The 20,379-nt window shown below is 43.5% G+C and overlaps 1 protein-coding gene across 1 annotated transcript in view; it reads right to left on the minus strand.

Moving 5' to 3' along the window:
* The window catches only part of ccdc102a (coiled-coil domain containing 102A), a 53,772-nt gene that overhangs the window by 21,880 nt on the left and 11,513 nt on the right, over positions 1-20,379 (minus strand). The window contains exons 2-4 of the mRNA XM_063880478.1: positions 9,917-10,361; positions 7,509-7,907; positions 988-1,229 (exon numbers count right to left, since the gene is read on the minus strand). Of these exons, the coding sequence (XP_063736548.1) occupies positions 988-1,229; positions 7,509-7,907; positions 9,917-10,279 (1,004 nt within the window). The 5' untranslated portion in view covers positions 10,280-10,361. The remainder of the gene's footprint in view (positions 1-987; positions 1,230-7,508; positions 7,908-9,916; positions 10,362-20,379) is intronic.

A 20,379-nucleotide genomic window follows, 5' to 3' on the forward strand; every position in this document is an offset into this window, starting at 1 on the left:
ACTGATGGAATGATGGAGTTATGGAATGATGGAATGATGGAGTGATGGAGTGATGGAATGATGGACTGATGGAGTGATAGAGTGATGGAATGATGGAGTGATGGACTGATGGAGTGATGGAATGATGGAGTGATGGAGTGATGGACTGATGGAGTGATGGACTGATGGAGTGATGGAATGATGGACTGATGGACTGATGGAATGATGGAATGATGGAGTTATGGAATGATGGAGTGATGGAGTGATGGACTGATAAGGGGTGATGGAATGATGGAGTGATGGAGTGATGGAGTGTTGGAATGATGGAGTGATGGACTGATGGAGTGATGGAGTGATGATGGAGTGTTGGAATGATGGAGTGATGGAATGATGGAGTGATGGAGTGATGGAGTGATGGAATGATGGAGTGATAGAGTGATGGAGTGGTGGAATGATGGAGTGATGGAGTGATGGAGTGATGGAATGATAGACTGATGGAATGATGGAGTGATAGACTGATGGAATGATGGAGTGATGGAGTGTTGGAATGATGGACTGATGGAGTGATAGAGTGATGGAGTGTTGGAATGATGGAGTGATGGAGTGATGGAGTGTTGGAATGATGGAGTGTTGGAATGATGGAGTGATAGAGTGATAGACTGATGGAGTGTTGGAGTGATGGAGTGTTGGAATGATGGAGTGATGGAGTGATAGACTGATGGAGTGTTGGAATGATGGAGTGATAGAGTGATAGACTGATGGAATGATAGAGTGATGGAGTGTTGGAATGATGGAGTGATGGAGTGACTGATGGAATGATGGAGTGATAGACTGATGGAATGATGGAGTGATAGAGTGATGGAATGATGGAGTGTTGGAATGATGGAGTAATGGAGTGATAGAGTGATGGAATGGTGGAGTGATAGAGTGATAGAGTGATGGAGTGATGGAGTGATGGAGTGATGGAGTGATGGAGTGATGGAGTGATGGATGGCATGTCTCTCTTACTCTCTCTCCTTCAGCAGGACCTTCTGAGACTCGTCCAGGCGGAGCTGCAGAGCGTTCAGTTTCCCCGAGTCCTCCTCCCCCATGCTGAGGTCCTCCCACAGCTGCCTGCTGCGCTCCTGCCGGCTCAGAGCAGAGGACGAGCGGGGGGTGGAGGAGTTAACACCCCCCCGACTCTCCCAGGACTCCTGAGGGTCACCGTCTGGGGCCCTGGAGCGCAGGACGGACTCTAGCACCTCCAAGTCCTGGCGGAGACACAGAGGGAGGAGGGAATGAACGATATGAAAGTTCACTCCCCTCTGGCAGACTCACATTTAATAAACTGCTGTCAGTTAGCGAGCCGTTAGCACTACGCTAACGAAACACTCACAGAGGGAGACATCAGGTGTGTCAGGAGCACGCTATAGTGTTTCATTTAAGAAATACAAACACTTTATGAGAAAACACACTAACAGTACAGTAGTGCAAAAGCAAAGAGAGAATAATACAACATTTAAAAAACAGTAGCAGTGTTGCAGCCTCCTTCCTGTCTCTCCAACGCGTTATCTCTCATTACCAAAGTCAACTTTATTGTCAATCTTTCAGTTTGTGTGTACAGACAGACAGATCGAAATACTGTCTCCCACAATCCCGAGGTATAAAAAATATATTCATACAGCCGTGGAAAACCACTTCAGCATTATCATTTTTTCTGGTTTTATTATTTATAGGTATGTCCCTAATAATTTTTGTTTTTGTTGTATTGTATTCTATAAACTACTGACAATTCTAAATAAAATATATATATGTATGAAAATACATTTTAAGCAATGAAGATTCTTCCACTCTGGTGGAATGAGTATCTCTGCTGCCCATATCTGTCTCCTAACAGGAGGGGGATCTGCCATGGACTACAGACATCGCACTTCATGGCAATATTTTACCTTTGAAAGAACTAAAAGCTCGGTGGATATGGTAATATTGTGCAGAAATGTGCAAAATATGCTAATTCATGTGTCTAAGGGAATTCCTCACGACCGGTTAGTTTGGTGTTGGAATAAGCGAGCCTGCAAGTGATTCTGTTGGTCCACTGAATCTCTGCAGTGATTTATTTTTAAAGCTGTGTGTAAAACCTGTTGATTAGCAGCAGTTTGGCCACAATAAATACACCCTGTCATTATTAATATAATAAACATTAAATATTCACCTGGGGTTGGAAGCCGTCTAACAGTGTGCGTGTGTGTGTGTGTGTGTGTGTGTGTGTGTGTGTGTGTGTGTGTGTGTGTGTGTGTGTGTGTGTGTGTGTGTGTGTGTGTGTGTGTGTGTGTGTGTGTGTGTGTGTGTCTATTCCACACTGTAGGCCTGCAAATTAAACAGTTTTCCTGGAGCAGATCATCTCAGGTTCCTGCCTCAGAACCCTCAGGACCAAACATTTTCACATGTCATTCCTTGAACAGCCTCCACAGAAATCATACTGGAAATGTAGCGGTTCCTTCTTCCCACATAGTGAATCTATCCATCAGCGTAAATCCTGATGTTTCCCCACCAAATATCCTACAGCCCTGGCAGATGTAGTGGGGGGGTCTCCCACAGGCTGCATAATGCTTCCTCTAGATAGCTACCGAGGTGCCTTTAGAGGTGCCGTGAGAGTAGTAAAGATATCCAAGGTTGAAGAGTGAGACATGATGGACCCTGTGAGGGAGTCTTTATGGTGGGGGGAGTTTAGAGCAGCACAGAACTCCTGTAGTCATTAACCCAAGACGCAGCAGACCTGTGGCAGTATGGGAAACGTTTACTACCCAACCCAACTCAACTCAGTATCATTTTGGCCCAGATTGACTTTGGTGAATCAGTGGTTACCTATTAAATTACTATTTTTATGGTCAATTAATGGAGTTAGTCACCTCACGCATTGTGTGAATCCAGCAGCTTCACTGTGAATATCTTCAGGTGTTCTCCTCAACAGACGGAGACACCTAGCCTTTTCCTCCGCCTGACAGCTTAATGCCTCCTGAATCCAGCCTCTGGTAGGCTGCCCCCCGCAGCCCCCCTCCTGTGTCCTGGCATGTCTAGATTCCAGTGTACAGTACACACACCTGTTGTTGATATACAAGGTTACACCAGCAGAGGGCGCTCCTTCACAAAGACTCAGAAACATCACAGCTGTCTCCAGATGCAGTCTGCTGTAGTCATTACTGAATTACACTTTTCAGGTGCTATTATTAATAACTCAAATTCAGCTAATAAATCACCTTTATTAATAAATAATAATGAGTTCTGGTTTCTTAACTTCATACAGGTAAACTGTGTATCTTTGGGTTTTGGGCGAACCAAACTCATGAGGACACCATCTGGGCTTTGGGAGACATGCATTTACGTTTTTCACAACTATCGGACATTTCATAGTCCAGATAACAAATCCAATAATCAACAATGAATATAATCATTACTTGCAGTCCTACGTGAGTCCCAGTCCAGTGGACCCGCTGAATGATTATCAGCTGTTTGCTTAAACTGACCAAAACCACTCACAGCATCCTCAAGGAAGGAAGGTCAAAGGTCATGGGTCAGCAGTCAGTAGACTAAAGAGTAAGACATTCACATCCAAAGCAAAATACTTTTAAAGTGGCCTTAGAATGCATCTATCTGTTTTTTAAAAATTGTTCTCTGATATCTACAAAGAAGGTATATAACTGTGGTTGATCCAAAAAATGTCCAGATGCGGTTTTACAGGCCCATTTACAACCCTATGATTTGGTCCTAGAACGAAACAAGCTGAATTGCCTTATTTGGGGGCTCATATAAAAATGATGAGGAGCTCTGCTCTGATTGGCTGGTTTACAAGGAGCAACCCATGGCTGCCTCAGAACCCACAGAAGTAAGTGCACGTGAAGGAGGAAACAACGGTGTTTGAGGTTCACGGTATGTCTGTTCGATGTACCGAGCTCTCCTTATTCAACTATGCCAAGGTGAATACAGTTTTCCATTCTATAGCACCTTTAAACGTTTGAAGTATCTCTTGTCAAAAAGCCTGAGTCTGAGATCAATTGAAAATGGATCAAACACTTCAGCTCCACAAGTTACACTGCTGAATGTTCTAAAGTACGACGGGCATATTCTCACATTCACTAAAGTCTGGATTATTTCCAAATGTGTGGTTTAAGAATGTTCCGAAGGCCTTGGGATGATGCTATATAACCTTAAAATGAACAAAGAGCAGCAACACCTCCCTAAAAAACTCAAGACTCCTGATGTCCGATGACTGATGTTAAGCATGAGACATTCTTTAACATCTATGACTCTTTGCAGGAGAGTGAATCAGAGCTGTGCTGCTGCTGTCATTACAGACCCCCCCCGACAGAGGGCCCCGCTGGGTAACAGATGTCAGTTAGACAAAAGTGAGCCACATGTGGAAGTACTCAGCCTATGAGAAGCAGAACAATGGAGGAGACAGGAAATAAGGCTCTGCTGTGTGTGGGTACCCGTTAGCCACAGTATCACTGTTTACTGTCAACGCTACAGCCCCAATGAGTGTGTGTGTGTGTGTGTGTGTGTGTGTGTGTGTGTGTGTGTGTGTGTGTGTGTGTGTGTGTGTGTGTGTGTGTGTGTGTGTGTGTGTGTGTGTGTGTGTGTGTGTGTAAGTTCCATATAGTCTTTCTATACACATTTAAGTTCACATTTTCTATTCCAGCGGTTTCCATTAGTGTCAACAGAAAGCTGAGGCTGACAATAGCTCTCTAGGTGTGTGTGTAAGTGTAAGCCATTAGGGTAAATTCACTGAAAAACTCATTTCATTCAGATCCATCCCATAGTTCTCCAGATATGTTTGGACCAGTGGCAGATAATCAGCACTGCCTTCTGTTTTCAACCCCAAATGGAGATATTTAATAAACTGTTTGTACAACTAGAGGAGAATCAGTTTGGTGAGTCAGTCAGTGTTCCTCAGATGCAGGTGTACCTGTAGAGGGGGGGCTCCTCAGTGGCCGTAAAGCTTATTTTGGAAAGAGTCTAAATCAGATTTTTTTTTCACCCGGCAGCATTGAGGCCACAGTATTTTATGAGCTGCCCCGAGCACTGTCTGCCAGGGAGAGGGCAGGTGGACCGCTCTGAGGGGCCTGACACCGGGAGAAAGGAGAGGGAATTTGAACAATAAAGTGAGGGGAATGTGTCTCTTTGCCCCAGTGGAAATCATGACCTTGCTGGCGGCATTGAAGCTTTGAAGCAATTATCAAAAATAAAATGATTTACACCTGAGAGAGGGACAGGCCCCCGCCAGCTGCTGAGAAGACAACACAGGTCAACAGGGGGGTATGGTGACCCCTGCACAGTGCACCCCAGGACCACATACTGTTGAGTAAAGTTCTGTAGTAGGGCAGGACTTAGTCATTTAACTTCCAGAACTTCCTGTTTGAATTAGGCTTGCTCTTTTTTAGTTTCAAATGGCCTCCAAAGAGCATGTCAGAGGGGCTGAAGGTTGAAATATTACCCCGTCCTCTCATAGGACTGAGAATGTTTCTGAAAGGGGGTTTGTGTGTCAGTGTGTTTGTGAAGAAATGCCTCTGGTTCAGGACGCTCCACACTCCACAGGCTGACAGAGAAGAAGTACTGCAGCATCACTGAGCCCTCTGGGATGTGTGTGTGTGTGTGTGTGTGTGTGTGTGTGTGTGTGTGTGTGTGTGTGTGTGTGTGTGTGTGTGTGTGTGTGTGTGTGTGTGTGTGTGTGTGTGTGTGTGTGTGTTGGTTGGTTGAAAGAGGTGTCCTATTATTGAGTCACTGGCTGTGTGTGTATCCAGGTGTACACCCAATGTAGGACACCACTTTCCAACACCAACACCAACGCCAACACGCACGTGCACACACACACACACACACACACACACACACACTCCTGTTGAGCGATGTACCAGCAGTGTGGCCTACATTCACAGAGGTTCAGGTCATACTGTCTCTAGCAGCAGAGGACAGAGCGCTGAGCGGCAAAGAAAACTTTAACATCTGTGTTTAGAGGATCAACAGCCTAAAGTGTGTGATTGATAATAATCGTGTCGTGAGTCTATTCTTTGTAAAATCTTGCCAGGAAGTTCCCACACCACAACATCCCATCATAACCAATCCTCACCTCTTAATGAGAAATCCGGTTATTGAACCACAGTTGATTCAATAAGTTGATTACAACTATATTTCAGTGAATTCATCCAAAAATAAAGAACATTTAAGTCACATTTTCTCAGTTTAATGTAAATGGAGCTTTCAAAGGATGTGAGGAGTAATACCGTGCCAAAAAGCTTTGTACAGTTGGGCCCTTGTTAAAACAAGACAAAGTAACCCTGCATTACAGAGAAAGGGCAGCACGCTGTGACCAGCTGCTTCAGGTGCCTGTGAGGATCAATACGAACCATAACTCCAGTTTCAGTAGCAGATCTGCGAGTTAGAAACACCAAACCTCCGCACAACTCTTATCTGGTAGAGGGTCACCACCACGGCCCGATCATCGGCTGCTCTCTCCCCTCATTACCACGGCCCGATCATCGGCTGCTCTCTCCCCTCATTACCAAGTTCTCCTCCCACCACCTGCTTCCCTTCCGGCCTTCAGGGAGGCGATACAGAGCTATCAAGACCCCGACCACCAGAATATTAAACAGTTCCTTTCCCAGAGACATACACTGAACAGAACACACTCAGTGACTCTGCAACCCGCATCATAAACTCAAACCACTGGTCATTTTATAACAACTATTTTTATACAGCCATCTTTATCCTATCATATTATACAACTACCTCATTTGTTGTATTGCACAACTGCTTTATTTATTCACCAAAGAACTCCACGTCTTGTCCTGTTCTTCTTATATTTTATTGCATGTATCTTAAGAATTGTTCAAATTGTGTGTGTGTGTGTGTGTGTGTGTGTGTGTGTGTGTGTGTGTGTGTGTGTGTGTGTGTGTGTGTGTGTGTGTGTGTGTGTGTGTGTGTGTGTGTGTGTGTGTGTGTGTGTGTGTGTGTGTGTGTGTTTTAAGCACTGCTGGTACTGGTATTTTCATGTACTTTATATACCATGACATTAAAGGCTTTATCTATCTGTAGTTAGAACAGTGGTAAAGGTTACCTGTATGTGATTTCTTAACACACAATGGCTTCCCTTCTGAACTCTCTGTTCCTCCTGTCCTGCCCCATGGCGTGTTGAAAGTGCTACTGAACACTGACCAGTGAAGGCGCTCTGCTGTTAGAGGTCAAGATGACTAAACTTCTGCCGCATATCAAACAGCATGCCTGTTCCTGTCCCTGTGGGTACCTTCAGCCCAGCAAATCTAAGACTGAAGGAGCAAATCTCCCCAAAGACCCTTGTTCTCTCTCATAATAACACAAAACATTGTAGAATACATTTGAAACATGTTGACATGATGAGTTTTGGGTTGTACACCACATGGTGGCACTAGAAGAAAGATGGCCTTCAGAACAAGCATTAATGTTAGAGCATAATGTTTCCTGTGCATGGGGATGTGACAGGTCAGGAGAACATGTGTTCCACTCTCACACACACTCACCTTTTCTAGACCCATCTTCTGGCTGTCCAGGTCCACGTCCCTCACTGGTTCTGGCTCCGGAGACCCCAGCGGTCCCTCCCCAACCCTGTCCGGCTGGCCGTCATTGTGGACCTGAGAGGAGGAGGAGGAAGAGGCAGGGGAAGAAGGAGGTATGGACGGGGAGGAAGAGGAAGCACCAGGAGCATGTGCAGGGGAGGAAGATGGAGAAATGGCGGATGGAGGAGGAGCGTCAGGAGCTTGGTCGCCACGGAGACGCAGCTTTTCTTGCCGTAGTGTCTCGGTTTCAGAGGCCAGCTCCTGTCGCTCCCGCCGGACGCTGGTCAGCTCCTTGGTGAGGGAGTCCAGCCGCTGCCTCAGCTGACGCACCTCATCACGGGCCCGGTTCCGCTCGGCACGGACCTGCAGACACACCAACAACACGAGGAGAACTTTAACAGCAGGGACAGGGAAGTTTAATAGCAAGAGGAAGAGGGAATTATTGTCTGAAGTGAGTGTGTGGGAGTTCAGCAGAATAAACTAGTGTGTATTCCTGACTATGATGAGTATGTGGGGGGGCTCACTGATGAGTTGCAAATAAAGTTTGACAACAATAAATGCCCTTTGGCAGATAGATATAGTAAAGCAAATAAGTATTTTGATTTTGTAAGTTTGCCATCTTACAGAGAAATTAGAAGTCTACACTTTTAATGGTAAGTTTATTTTAACAGTGAGAGACAGAATATCAAAAAGAAAATCCAGAAATGCTACATTAAAAAAAGATATAAATTGATTTGTGTTTAATTGGGGGAAATAAGTATTTGATCCTCTTGCAACAACAAGGATTCTGTCTCCCACGGACCGGTTAAATAAGTCTTCTCTCTTTAAGAAACTTCTCCTAATATCAACTCTTTACCTGGATAAAAGACACCTGTCCACAGTCAATAAATCAGATTACAACCTCTCCACAGAGGGCAAGACCAGAGACAGGTCTTGTGATCATTTAAGGATCTGCAGAGAGGAGAGGACCAAAATCCCTCCTGAGATGTGTGCAAACCTGGTGACAACTACAAGAAACATCTGGCCCCTTTGCTGTGCAACCAGGCTTATAAGGCATGTTTAGCAAGGGGATCAAATGCTTGTTTCCGTCACTGTATGTGGCTTTGATCAAGCACACTGATATTGCAGAAACATTTTGAAAAAGTAAGATACCTGTTCTCCTAATTCTAGCTGTGTTGATTTTCATTGATTTTTTTTTCACTTGCTCCACTCTTTTTTAACCAAGTGCTTTGTGATGTCACATAATAAAAAATGTCATGACATCATGAAAAACCAAGTGGGATGATGTTTCCCTCCTAATGCAGATTAAATGTATATGAACATAGCTTGCAGAAGGCAGCTTAGCATGACCAGGCATAAGCGATTGTTTTGACAAAAGAATCTACCTACCAGCTTTTTCTGGAGCTTGTAAAGTTCCCCTATTACACAGAATCCACCTTTTCATGTCTGTTATACATACTGTCTCTGAACACACTGGGCAGACCAATGTCTGCCCAGTGTGTTCAGAAGTCTCGGGAACAAAGACCCCCTCTCTTTTTGCCCTGATCCATCCCTATAAAAACCTGTCTGAAAATCAGCAGATCAGATTTTGGTCGATGTTGTTGTTTGTTTGTTTTTTTGGGGTTATGCAGCCATTAGCCAAGAACCAACCAAGTTAACCCCAGCCCACCGTATCACCTGGATCTCCTCCTAGAGCACCATTGTGTTTTTTTTAAAACCAATCATCTCTCAGAGGGGAGTGGCCAGCAGCAGCTCATTAGCATTTAAAGCTACAGACACAGAATCAGAGCTTTGGGAACAGGGCTGAAACAGATGGGTTTATGGGTTGCTACAATTATCTGTTTGGTGTTTCAGCCAATCAGAGACAGGTTCTGTATATATCTGAGACCTATATTATTTGTAATATATATATATATAATGATAAAGAGCATACGGGGGACCTTTAATGGTTTGGACAATATTGTGAGATGTGGTTGAAAATGAATGAATAACTAGTAAGTGGATTTTAATTTGGATTATTTGGTAAGTCAACCTCATCTTTTAAACATTTAAATTAAAATATAATAACTTTACTTCAACCCATTTTAAATTGTTGTTTTAAATACAGGTTGTTTAATTTTAAAATGTTCCAATAATATGTACATTGAATTGCATTTGACTTTTTTAATTACTGTCAAATACGTGCATCCTCATGTGTGTTTCAGATTTATCTGACTGATACTCTGGAGCCAGAGCTTTATGACCCCCCAGCCCATAGTGGAGTCTGAATAGACCCCGCCTGTAGAAGGCACATTGATAAATGTGTGCACAAAAACGTCAAAATGATCAGAACGTTTTTAAAGCCTCTCTCCGGGCTTAAGCAGCCCCCCCACCTTGCTCCACTTCTCCCTCCAGTTGGCGGTGCAGTCGGACCACCACCTCATGGTCTTCTCCATCTGTGCCGCTCTGGCCCGAGCCTCCTCCAGCTCCCTGAGCCTCAGCTCCTCCCTGCTCTCCCAGTCTGCCCCGGCCCCCTCGCCCATGGACCCCAGGGACCCCAGCCCAAAGCCACCCAGCCCGGGCGACAGCAGCAGGGGGGGGCTAGAGCTGGGGGTTCCTCCGGTGGGGCTGGGGGTGTGGGTGAGGCTGTCCGGGGAGCGGATGCCCCTGTCGGACCCTAGACCCAGGCTGCACAGCAGGCCCCCTGCAGACGACTTCCCGCTCTCCGACAGGTGGGGGCTGGGGGTGTGATTCATGATGGAAGTGGTGTTGTGGAGGATAAAGGGGGGGGGGGGGGGGGATTCAGCAGAGCATCATCCTTTCCAGTCACTGATCAGCCTGCACACACACAGAGCAGAGGAGAGGAGGGTCAGCTTCAACACACACACACACACACACACACACACACACACACACACACACACACACACACACACACACACACAATTTGAACAATTCTTAAGATACATGCAATAAAATATAAGAACAGGACAAGACGTGGAGTTCTTTGGTGAATAAATAAAGCAGTTGTGCAATACAACAAATGAGGTAGTTGTATAATATGATAGGATAAAGATGGCTGTATAAAAATAGTTGTTATAAAATGACCAGTGGTTTGAGTTTATGATGCGGGTTGCAGAGTCACTGAGTGTGTTCTGTTCAGAGTGTGTATGTCTCTGGGAAAGGAACTGTTTAATATTCTGGTGGTCGGGGTCTTGATAGCTCTGTATCGCCTCCCTGAAGGCCGGAAGGGAAGCAGGTGGTGGGAGGAGAACTTGGTAATGAGGGGAGAGAGCAGCCGATGATCGGGCCGTGGTAATGAGGGGAGAGAGAAGCCGATGATCGGGCCGTGGTGGTGACCCTCTACCAGATAAGAGTTGTGCAGAGGTTTGGTGTTTCTAACTCGCAGATCTGCTACTGAAACTGGAGTTATGGTTCGTATTGATCCTCACAGGCACACACACACACACACACACACACACACACACACACACACACACACACACACACACACACACACACACACACACACACACACACACCCTGTGAGGAAATTAAAATGGGACACTGATCCTCTCTTGATCACTCTCCTTCTTGTGAGAATATTCTCTTGATATTAAGCCAGTTCCTCTTCACTATTACCTGTAGAATCATAATGTCATACTTTTTATTTAAATGTTTATTTTCTATACCAGTATTCCGGTAATCATCTGCAACATACGGTATAGTTTATTATTCGGTGTATCATGAAGTAGCATATTTGTGACTCAGTGGCCCCTCCTGGATCTGTGGCCGTCTGTGTCTGTGCTGTTGCCTCTAACTCTGGGTCAGGAGACCTTCCTGTTCCTCCCCCAAGAGGCAGAGGAAGTTCCAGAGGAGATCAGGATCTGTGGGAACAACTCGCAGGGAACCAGAGGAGAAGGAGAGGAAGCAGAGCAGGGAGGGCTGGCAGCATGAGAAGCTGTGAAACAGGGGGCCTCCTCTCGGTTAGTAATGTGGATCCAACCCAGTACCAGAACATAGGGGTAGGTAGTGTCTGAACAATGTTACATAGTACCATGATAGCTATATGTTGCCATGGTTACCACTGAATAATACAGCAGGTAGATACTGTAATAGGAGTGACCAAAACCGTCCGTCCTAATATCCTCTTTTCTGCCAATTCACTCTCAGATACATTTCTAATAAACATTTAAAGCCTCTTCTTGTACAATCTGCTGCTAATGAAATACTAAAATAAAGAGTATTGAATATGTTCTATCTTTGAAAACTTTAGTGCAAAGTTCAAACAAACGATACAAAATAAATATGTATTTAATGACTGATTCATGTCATAGATCAAAACATGAAAGTCTCTTCAGCTCGTGTCCCCACAGACTTTGATTCAGACATCCAACCAAACCTGGAAGTGGTAAAATGCAGACTCATTTCAGGGTGTTAGGACTCATTTCTGCACCACTCTTGAGACACACCCATGAGGCAACATTGTACGTCCTGTTGCATCACCCAAACTAAGCTACAAAACTGTATTAAAAAAAGATATTGTTGGAGCAAAGCATTCACAAACATCAACAGTCAGTCACAAACACAGGAGTGTACACAAAGAAGCTTCAGTCTGAAGCTGAAGTGTTCATGGCAAGCTTTAGAGAAACTGGTATCACAGCAGGAGTCATGGAGAATTAAGAATCATCCAGCTGAAGCGTGCTGAAGCTGCTTTGCTTATACAGATGATATGTGTGGGAAATATCATGTGTTTGGTAACATGCGCTGAATATCACAACAGAGAAATGTATTTACTGATGGGTGTAGCAGTAGAGGGCAACTCCCTGAGAGGTTTGTGAGATTCACCAGAATTTGTTTTTAAATTGCTCACGGAGGTGAATACGTTTTGAAGCGATACTTCCCGGGAAACTCACAGGAATAGTGGCGAATATCGGAAGAGAGTGTCATGTGATTGTCTCCTGGTGATGAATCAGGTATGTGACCCGCAGACAGACAGGGACATGCACTATGGCAACGGGATGTCCTGAATTATTGTGAAATGATGGAGGGACATTTAAAAAGTCAACCTGGAGAGACGTTTACCACCTGACCGAGGACTACATCTACACCATCTGCTCACTGTTCATGTTGATATGTTGACATGCACGCACGCACGCACGCGCACACACACACACACACACACACACACACACACACACACACACACAGATGAAGGAGTAGCACTAACTTGCTCTGGAACTCCCTCTGTTCACCACCTAGGAGAACAGTTCTGTGTGTGTGTGTGTGTGTGTGTGTGTGTGTGTGTGTGTGTGTGTGTGTGTGTGTGTGTGTGTGTGTGTGTGTGTGTGTGTGTGTGTGTGTGTGTGTGTGAGTGTGTGTATTCCCTCTACATTAACACTCAATGTAAAGATCACAGGCTTCTTTTTCTCCCATATTTCAGTTCCATCACGGGTTCCATAATGTCCGTAAGATGCTCATGCAGCACCCCCCCACGCAGCAGCAGCACTTCTGAGGTAACGTGGGTCAAAACTGAAAACACCATTACTCAGTTTCCTGGATCAAAGCGCTCAGTTTGTATCTCCACGGTTGGATCTCATAAACACTGCAGCCGGGAGTCAGACTGAGGAGGAAGGGTTAGTTCGGCTTGTGAAATATCACTCCCTCCATCTGATAGATCCACATCTTTATCGTGTAATATCATTCAAAACCTCACAGAGACCACAGTTTCGTGTTTTTAATTTATTTATTGAATATTTGCCTTCTATGAATTCATGAGAGGGGACAAAATAATAGAAACTGTGACCCAGGGCTTGATGATTGGGGTTCAGACTGGCTGCTTCTGTCTGGCTGTCTCTAAAGAAAACAGCAGGGGCCAGTGACCCCGTAGTGCTGACCTGGGACCCCTGTGTGGCCCCCCTACAAAAGAAAAAGTTTATAATATTACGATGAATTGGCTAAAGTGCTAGCGCGATAGAAGGAAATAATGTTACTCAGCATTCTAATCTCAGCAAACAACAACACGTGTCTCCGACCAGAGGCTGATCCCTTTTTACTTCAAGTCAGGACTAGACACTGAGAGACTAAAAATCATCTAAAACCACAGGATATTGTTTCTGTGATGAGAAAGAAGAGGAAACCTCAGCCTGGGATGCAGAGGCCCACTGACTGGAGACCACTGGACATCAGCAACAGCACACCTGATCCATGATAAACATCTTCAGGCGTGGTTCATATGGATACCTGAGAGAGTGGACAGAGTGACCACTGAGGGAACAGAGAGAGCTGCAGAATGACAGCAGCAGAGATGATTGTAGGAAAGTCATGCCAATCATTCAGAAATCATGTTATAATCATGAAATCATATGATCCTCTGATTTGTCTTAACAGTTTGTCATACATTTATGTATTAAAACATTAAAATATTAGTTTTCCCGAAAAATACATTTAGTGAGACAGAACGGGTCTGCGCGTGATCCAGAAAGGAGTGTTTGCAGAAGTTATTCTAGGACAACATATTTCACACTTTCTTGGCAATCAGTTAACCTGTTTGTTTTTTTAGATTAAATGTTAAATGTGTAAATCCAATCTAACTACCAGGATAAGCAAAGGTTTATAGCTATCGTATGTCTAATTCTGATCATTTGGATGAATAAAGCAGTATTATCACTAGCATTTCTGTGCTGAAACACACCTCAAATAAAAAACAAATGAAATATATGACTTAATGTTGTACACTGTCTGTCTTTGTTTCTCTCCAACGGTCGTAGTGAGTTCCTGATCTTTAAAGATTATTGCAAAAAACTGAAATAATATACTAAATCAAAATGAACATTAATCTTTTAACTGTGGCAGCAGATTCCACTAATCTCTCCACGCTGAGGCTGTGGTTGTAGTCAATTACGGTTGCGTTGCTGCCTGGCTTCAAACTTAAGCCCCGACCTTACCACCTGAGCAAAGCACACCTCTTACTGAAATAGAGAAAAAATATTTAAATCAGGACCTTACTTGGATCCTATAGTTTATATAATCTACATCTGTATTACAGTGTTCCAGACATATATTTCAAAACATTATTTAAGTGAATCAGATCGGACTATGTATTTGGATATTTCTAAAATAACAGGGCCAACAAAAAAGACTGTGATATCCCAGAGAATTATAGTAAATAAATCATTGATATAGATCAAGAATTACCTCTACAAAATCCCACATTTAATGCAATATAATGTGGTAGATGTATTTCCGTCAGGACAAAAAGAGTTCAGGTTGACAAACCAAACTATCATTTCCCGACTGGGTTGACGGAACACCTCACTCCAGTCATCACACACATTATAAATCACGAGGATAATAAAGAGGCATGTGCAACTTCCAGTATTTCAACTCAAGCAGCCCTTCCCATAGAGTAACCCTGATTTCTTTGCCAGTTTCAGCCAAATGTCTACCTTGCTCGTCTCTGTGACTTCAAGCTTTACATCCTCATAGCTGAAGCTGGCAGTCTCATGTCTTTTGTTGTCTCTCTGTGTCCTTTGTTGCTACTTCCCAACTTTCCCTTTCTTCTCTCGCTGTCCTTCTGTCTCACAGTTGGCCTCTCCCTCCTCTCTGGCCCCTAGTCATTGTGGACCCCGCCCCTCTGTCAGCACAGGGCCCTTAAAGAGCTCAGCCAGCAGGTCGGGCGCCTGGGTAATAAACTCTTTGACAGAACATCTGTCCTCACTGACCATATGCTTTGCAGCCCAAACTCTGACTAATGTTTAACTATATTTCTCATAAATTCAACGTTATAAACAAATCATTACACCACATTTGACCCCCCCACCACACACACCACTGTTTGTTTCACTTGTCAATGCAAATGTGTTCTTATCATGCCGACATGAGTCAGGGTCTGAGCAGAGGGTCATGGCCAACACAAAACCCTCCATTAGTGACAGCCCTGATTTATGTGAATGTGACCATGAGGAGAAACACCACTGCGCTACAAAGGATTTCCCCCAGAGCATGCCAGCATTACTGTGTGTGTGTGTATGTTGCAGTGAATCAGCTTGTGTTCTTTCTTGCTAAATGAGAAGAGAACTCTGAAGAAGTGGGGTTTGCCGGGCCTGGAAGGTTCAACCCAACAGTGAAATAAAATATGAACATTCTGTGACATCCGATGGCAGGTCCTGTCAGTCTCTGCTGTGTAACACCTCAGACGTTTTCTCAAACACACTCCGGATTATATTTGGGGAATCATCATCAATTCCTGACTCCCTAGATGTCAATCTCTCAGTTTTGAAGATAGTGATATGAAGGCCTGTACTGTTTATTCATTTATGGGCTAAACTGAACATAACACAGATTAAGAGCTGGCAGGGTGCGTGTGTTGCTGTCTACGCTGAATGATTCGGACATTTGCGTTCTCATATGCAGATGTCCGACCCTGGGTAATGTCTTCCAGGTTTGCAGAAAGATGTGTATCTGACAGCAGCTACACATCTTCAGATTGTGTCTGAAGGTTGTTGAGTTGCCTTCAGGGCAGATAAGGGAAAGCATCTCGCAGCAGGACCATGCAGTCCAAAAGAGTTTGTGCTTTCACTAGCTCCAGTAATGAGTCCAGAAATATGTCAACCTCTATGCAGGGGCATCAAACTCAAATTAGTTCAGGGGCCACATACAGCCCAATTCGATATCAAGTGGGCCGGACGAGTAAAATCACAGCATAATAAGTTATAAATAACTACGAATTGTTCCCTTTTATTAAGTGCAAAATCTGCAAATGTTCACATTTAATTTACTTTTTTCTTTACAAAACATTATGAACAACCTGAACAGCCTGGATTTTCTTAAGAAAAATGTGTGCAATTTCAACCATTTTATGCCTCAGTTTATCATTTGCAAATGTCTTGTGCATTACACCTTACAAATCACAGTGTAGTGTTATCTGGAACTGAACAATATAGTATTTGACTTTTTCATCAAAACAACTAAACATCTGTGTAGTAATCCTGACACACCACAATAAAACTAAATTCAGGCTATTAGGGAAAAAAGTTAAGTTATCCCTCTGGCTTGTAAATAAAACGTATTCATAAAAATACATAAAAGTTGTGGCAGTGCTTGGACAATAGGGTTCCACCAAACCAAACTCTTTTATGTTCTAGCTCCGAATTACATTTTCTTGCACATTTACATCCTGCAGGCTGGTTTTTGCCCCCGGGTCATATGTTTGACAGACAATCATGTTCGTGGCAATCATGTTCAGCAAATAATCAGTCAACATGTGAACCACATATTTGGGATTATCCTTCGTCTTCCAATCCTAATATCGATTACCTTGGACATACTTTGTTCAAAATGAGTCGATAAGAAGATCAGGTAAAGCCTGAAAAGTAAAAGCTGGCTGCTGCTGTCGAATATATATAGTTCCATCTGGCCAGTCCTGGAAAAGCAAATTCTAATACCAATTGAAACTTGTGATTCACTCAATCGATGAAATGAAAATGACGAAAGATAATATGATTGCAAATCCCTGTACCAGTAATAAAAAGCCTCTTTGTGGAGTTGGACATCTGATCAGCCTACCGTGCTGTTAATGGATCTGGCCCTTCCTACCAACAATGCCACCACTATCAATCAGAGGCCTTTCAGAAATGGCACTAAGGCTACAGAGAGACTTTTGGGGGGTATTTATATCCGTAGTCTTTTTTTGTGGGAATTCAAAGTGGAACTGACCAATATCAGCTGATCACAGAGATGTTAGTGTGCCATGTGCTGGTTGGTGAGTTCTGAGGATTCTAAGGTTATTCTGACAGCCCGGACAACTTTTGTTCAACTGTAAAAAAATGACTTTGAAAAGAACAAATTGCAAGCATCTGAACTGGGTAGAGTCCGAGGTACTTGTTCTGGATTTGACAAATTCCAACATACTTTACAAATTGGCTTCCACAGAGGTCTTAGCTGTCACTGCTAAATTCCCTATCCCCCTAACTCTTGAGCAAGATCGATTTAGTGTCTTGCCTTAACCTGAGCCTGTCAAAACTAACAAGAAGCACAGGAGAAATATGCTCAGCGTGTGTAAGAGCCAGTGAAACCAAGATAGATTCATGAACTGTACCTGGTAAACATGTAGAAACCTCATGGTATGTGAATGACTGTAACTCACACTAAAGGTCACCACAATATGTCAGAAGTCTGGAATCATTGAACATACATTTGTTCAAAATGACTCTGCAATGTTCCGTGTCAAACTAGAAAACATTCACAAAAAAAATAATGGACAAATTGGTCTTTTGATTAATAGAACTAAGCCTCAGAAGCTGTCCAGTATATCAAACATGGCTGACAGTACAGTTCTCTGGCTCAAATGCAAGCCTAATCATTTCAGCACTGGTTCCAAGCTTCTACAGCAAACCTCTTCCCGTTCCAATTCTTCCAGTTCTTGAAACCGAGCCAGTGGGAGTTTTCCAAAGATCAAAGCAGGGCTGAGAATGTTTCTGTCCCCCCTCCCAACTGAAACAACTGAGTTTTTCACAGGAAGAAATCTAAATACATGTGCTTGTAAAACAGTCTGCTGTGTGAGACGCCTCAACAATTTTCTTAATCACGTTATTAAAGGAAAAGAGTTTGTACCCATGAGATGAAATATAACAGGGTTTGAATTATAGCTAATGTATACTGCAGTGAACTCTTCCATGCTTCTGATGGACAACAGAACAGAGAATATGTTTGTTTTGTCATATTATATTTTATTGACTCTGTTATATAAATGCGCATCAAGACCATGTTCACACACCACAGAATGGCCAAACAAAAACATGCACACGCAATCCTTGCCGAGCTGTTTGCATCTTAAACACAACTTTTACCACACAAATGACAAGTTTTATGAGTTGTTAAAATGTTTAGGAACAGCTGTCGAACAAAACACATGCATGTAATAACAAGTAGGGGTGGGAATCACCAGGGTCGCTGCGGTACGAAAGTATTGCGAAACGATATATAGGCCTATGTCAGATTTCAGATTTTTCTCCGCTGACTCCATCTTTGTTTGGACTAACTTCCTGCCAATCCCACTGACTTTACCCATGGCCATGACCGCACAAGAAAAAGCTCAGCACCATCTAGTGGATCGAAAAAGCAATTGTTACCGAACACTTTAATTAGGATTTGCAATATGTATAGTTTATATCATCAAATATCGATACTCGGCTTCCGTGTATCGATACAATATTGCCACGCAAAGTATCGTGATACTCTGCTGTATCGATTGTTTCCTCCTCCCTTACTAACTAGTTCTTAAAAGAATAGAACGGATCATATCCCATCATTTTGCAGGTACTCTTAAGAAATAAGCTCAACCATACAAACCCTTTGTAACAAATAAAAAAACCCATCTGAACGGCAACAATGACAATGCAAAGATCTTGATGATCGTAAGATTGTCATTTTGATTCTTGTCTATATCATATTTCAGTCTCTGGGCAGTTAGCAGAACAGCTGAGGCTCAAAGGTCATTAGTCTTGAAGGTCACTAGCAAACTTTCCTTTTTTTTTACCTTCTGGTGGTGCTGGAGAAAATGTATCAACAAAGTCTGCTGTCTTTATCCTCTGGGGATCATGAATGTCTGTGTAAAATTCAAAAGCAGTCCATCCACATCTTAAGATATTGGTGTCAGGGCCACAGCTCCAGTAGCTGGCTAACATGAGACATAGGAACCAGACTGAGCAGTGAGTGTGAGTTCACAGTGCTACTGACACAATCAGCTCACAATCCAATAAAAAAAAATAGTTTAGTCCAATAGTGTCTGGCTTTTTCATTTCTATGACACTGGTTTCAATGTGTGGTGGCTGCTATCTCTCTTACTCAATAGCAACCCCTGCCTGCATGGTAACCAAGGTAAACACACTGAACAACAACATGATGGTCAGCATGTGAAACCCCTGAGCGGTCATGTGATTTGGTATTTACTCAGTACCATTACACGGGAAAGTCAGCTCCTAATTGCAATAAAATGCACAATGAAAAACATTGTTAGACTGTTAGAGGCGTACGTTTGGATCAATCACTATGCGTACTGTAACAGGTAAAATAGTTGCTCCGTCCTGCACACGTCTGTGTAAAAATATCAAAAAGAGAACTTCATCTCCCATGGGCCCCAGGTGCGGCGGGAGGCTCCACTCTAACAAATTATACAGAACATTCCTGAAGTATGACTCTCCCACACACACACACCATGTGGTTTCATACAGCATACGCCCACAGGGTGTGTGTGTGTGTGTGTGTGTGTGTGTGTGTGTGTGTGTGTGTGTGTGTGTGTGTGTGTGTGTGTGTGTGTGTGTGTGTGTGTGTGTGTGTGTGTTTGCGTGTGTGTGTGTGTTGTCCTTGGGTGGAGTGTCCAGCTCAGCACAGTTCTGGTGCAGTATCATATTGCCATCATTTATTCAACGGGAAGCAGAAAGACAGAAAGGAGAGGATGAATGGAGGTGACGTCAGCTGATGGAGGAGGATGATGATGATGGAGGAGGATGATGATGATGGATTGGAGACCTTCAAGCAGTTTGGTGTGTGAGCCCACCTGGATTGGATGCCAATAATAGCAATATTTCCCCCTAAATCCCCAGATTATTCTGGGAGAACCCTGGATGTGTCTCAGCAGTAGAGAAACTTGAGTGCATGTATATCAATGATAGGTTTCTCAAGCTGCTACACTACAGAAACAACTCAATTAAAGACGGGTACAACTGCATATAATATAATCATGATAACCGCAATGAGCCCTAACGTTTAGTTTTGAGGAAAAAGTCATACAATCTTTTATCTTGAATCTCTACCTCCTGACTTCATCCTCATCATTATGTAAGGATGGTAAAGC

This window comes from Eleginops maclovinus, chromosome 4, assembly GCF_036324505.1.
Source record: "Eleginops maclovinus isolate JMC-PN-2008 ecotype Puerto Natales chromosome 4, JC_Emac_rtc_rv5, whole genome shotgun sequence".
Lineage (NCBI taxonomy): Eukaryota > Metazoa > Chordata > Actinopteri > Perciformes > Eleginopidae > Eleginops > Eleginops maclovinus.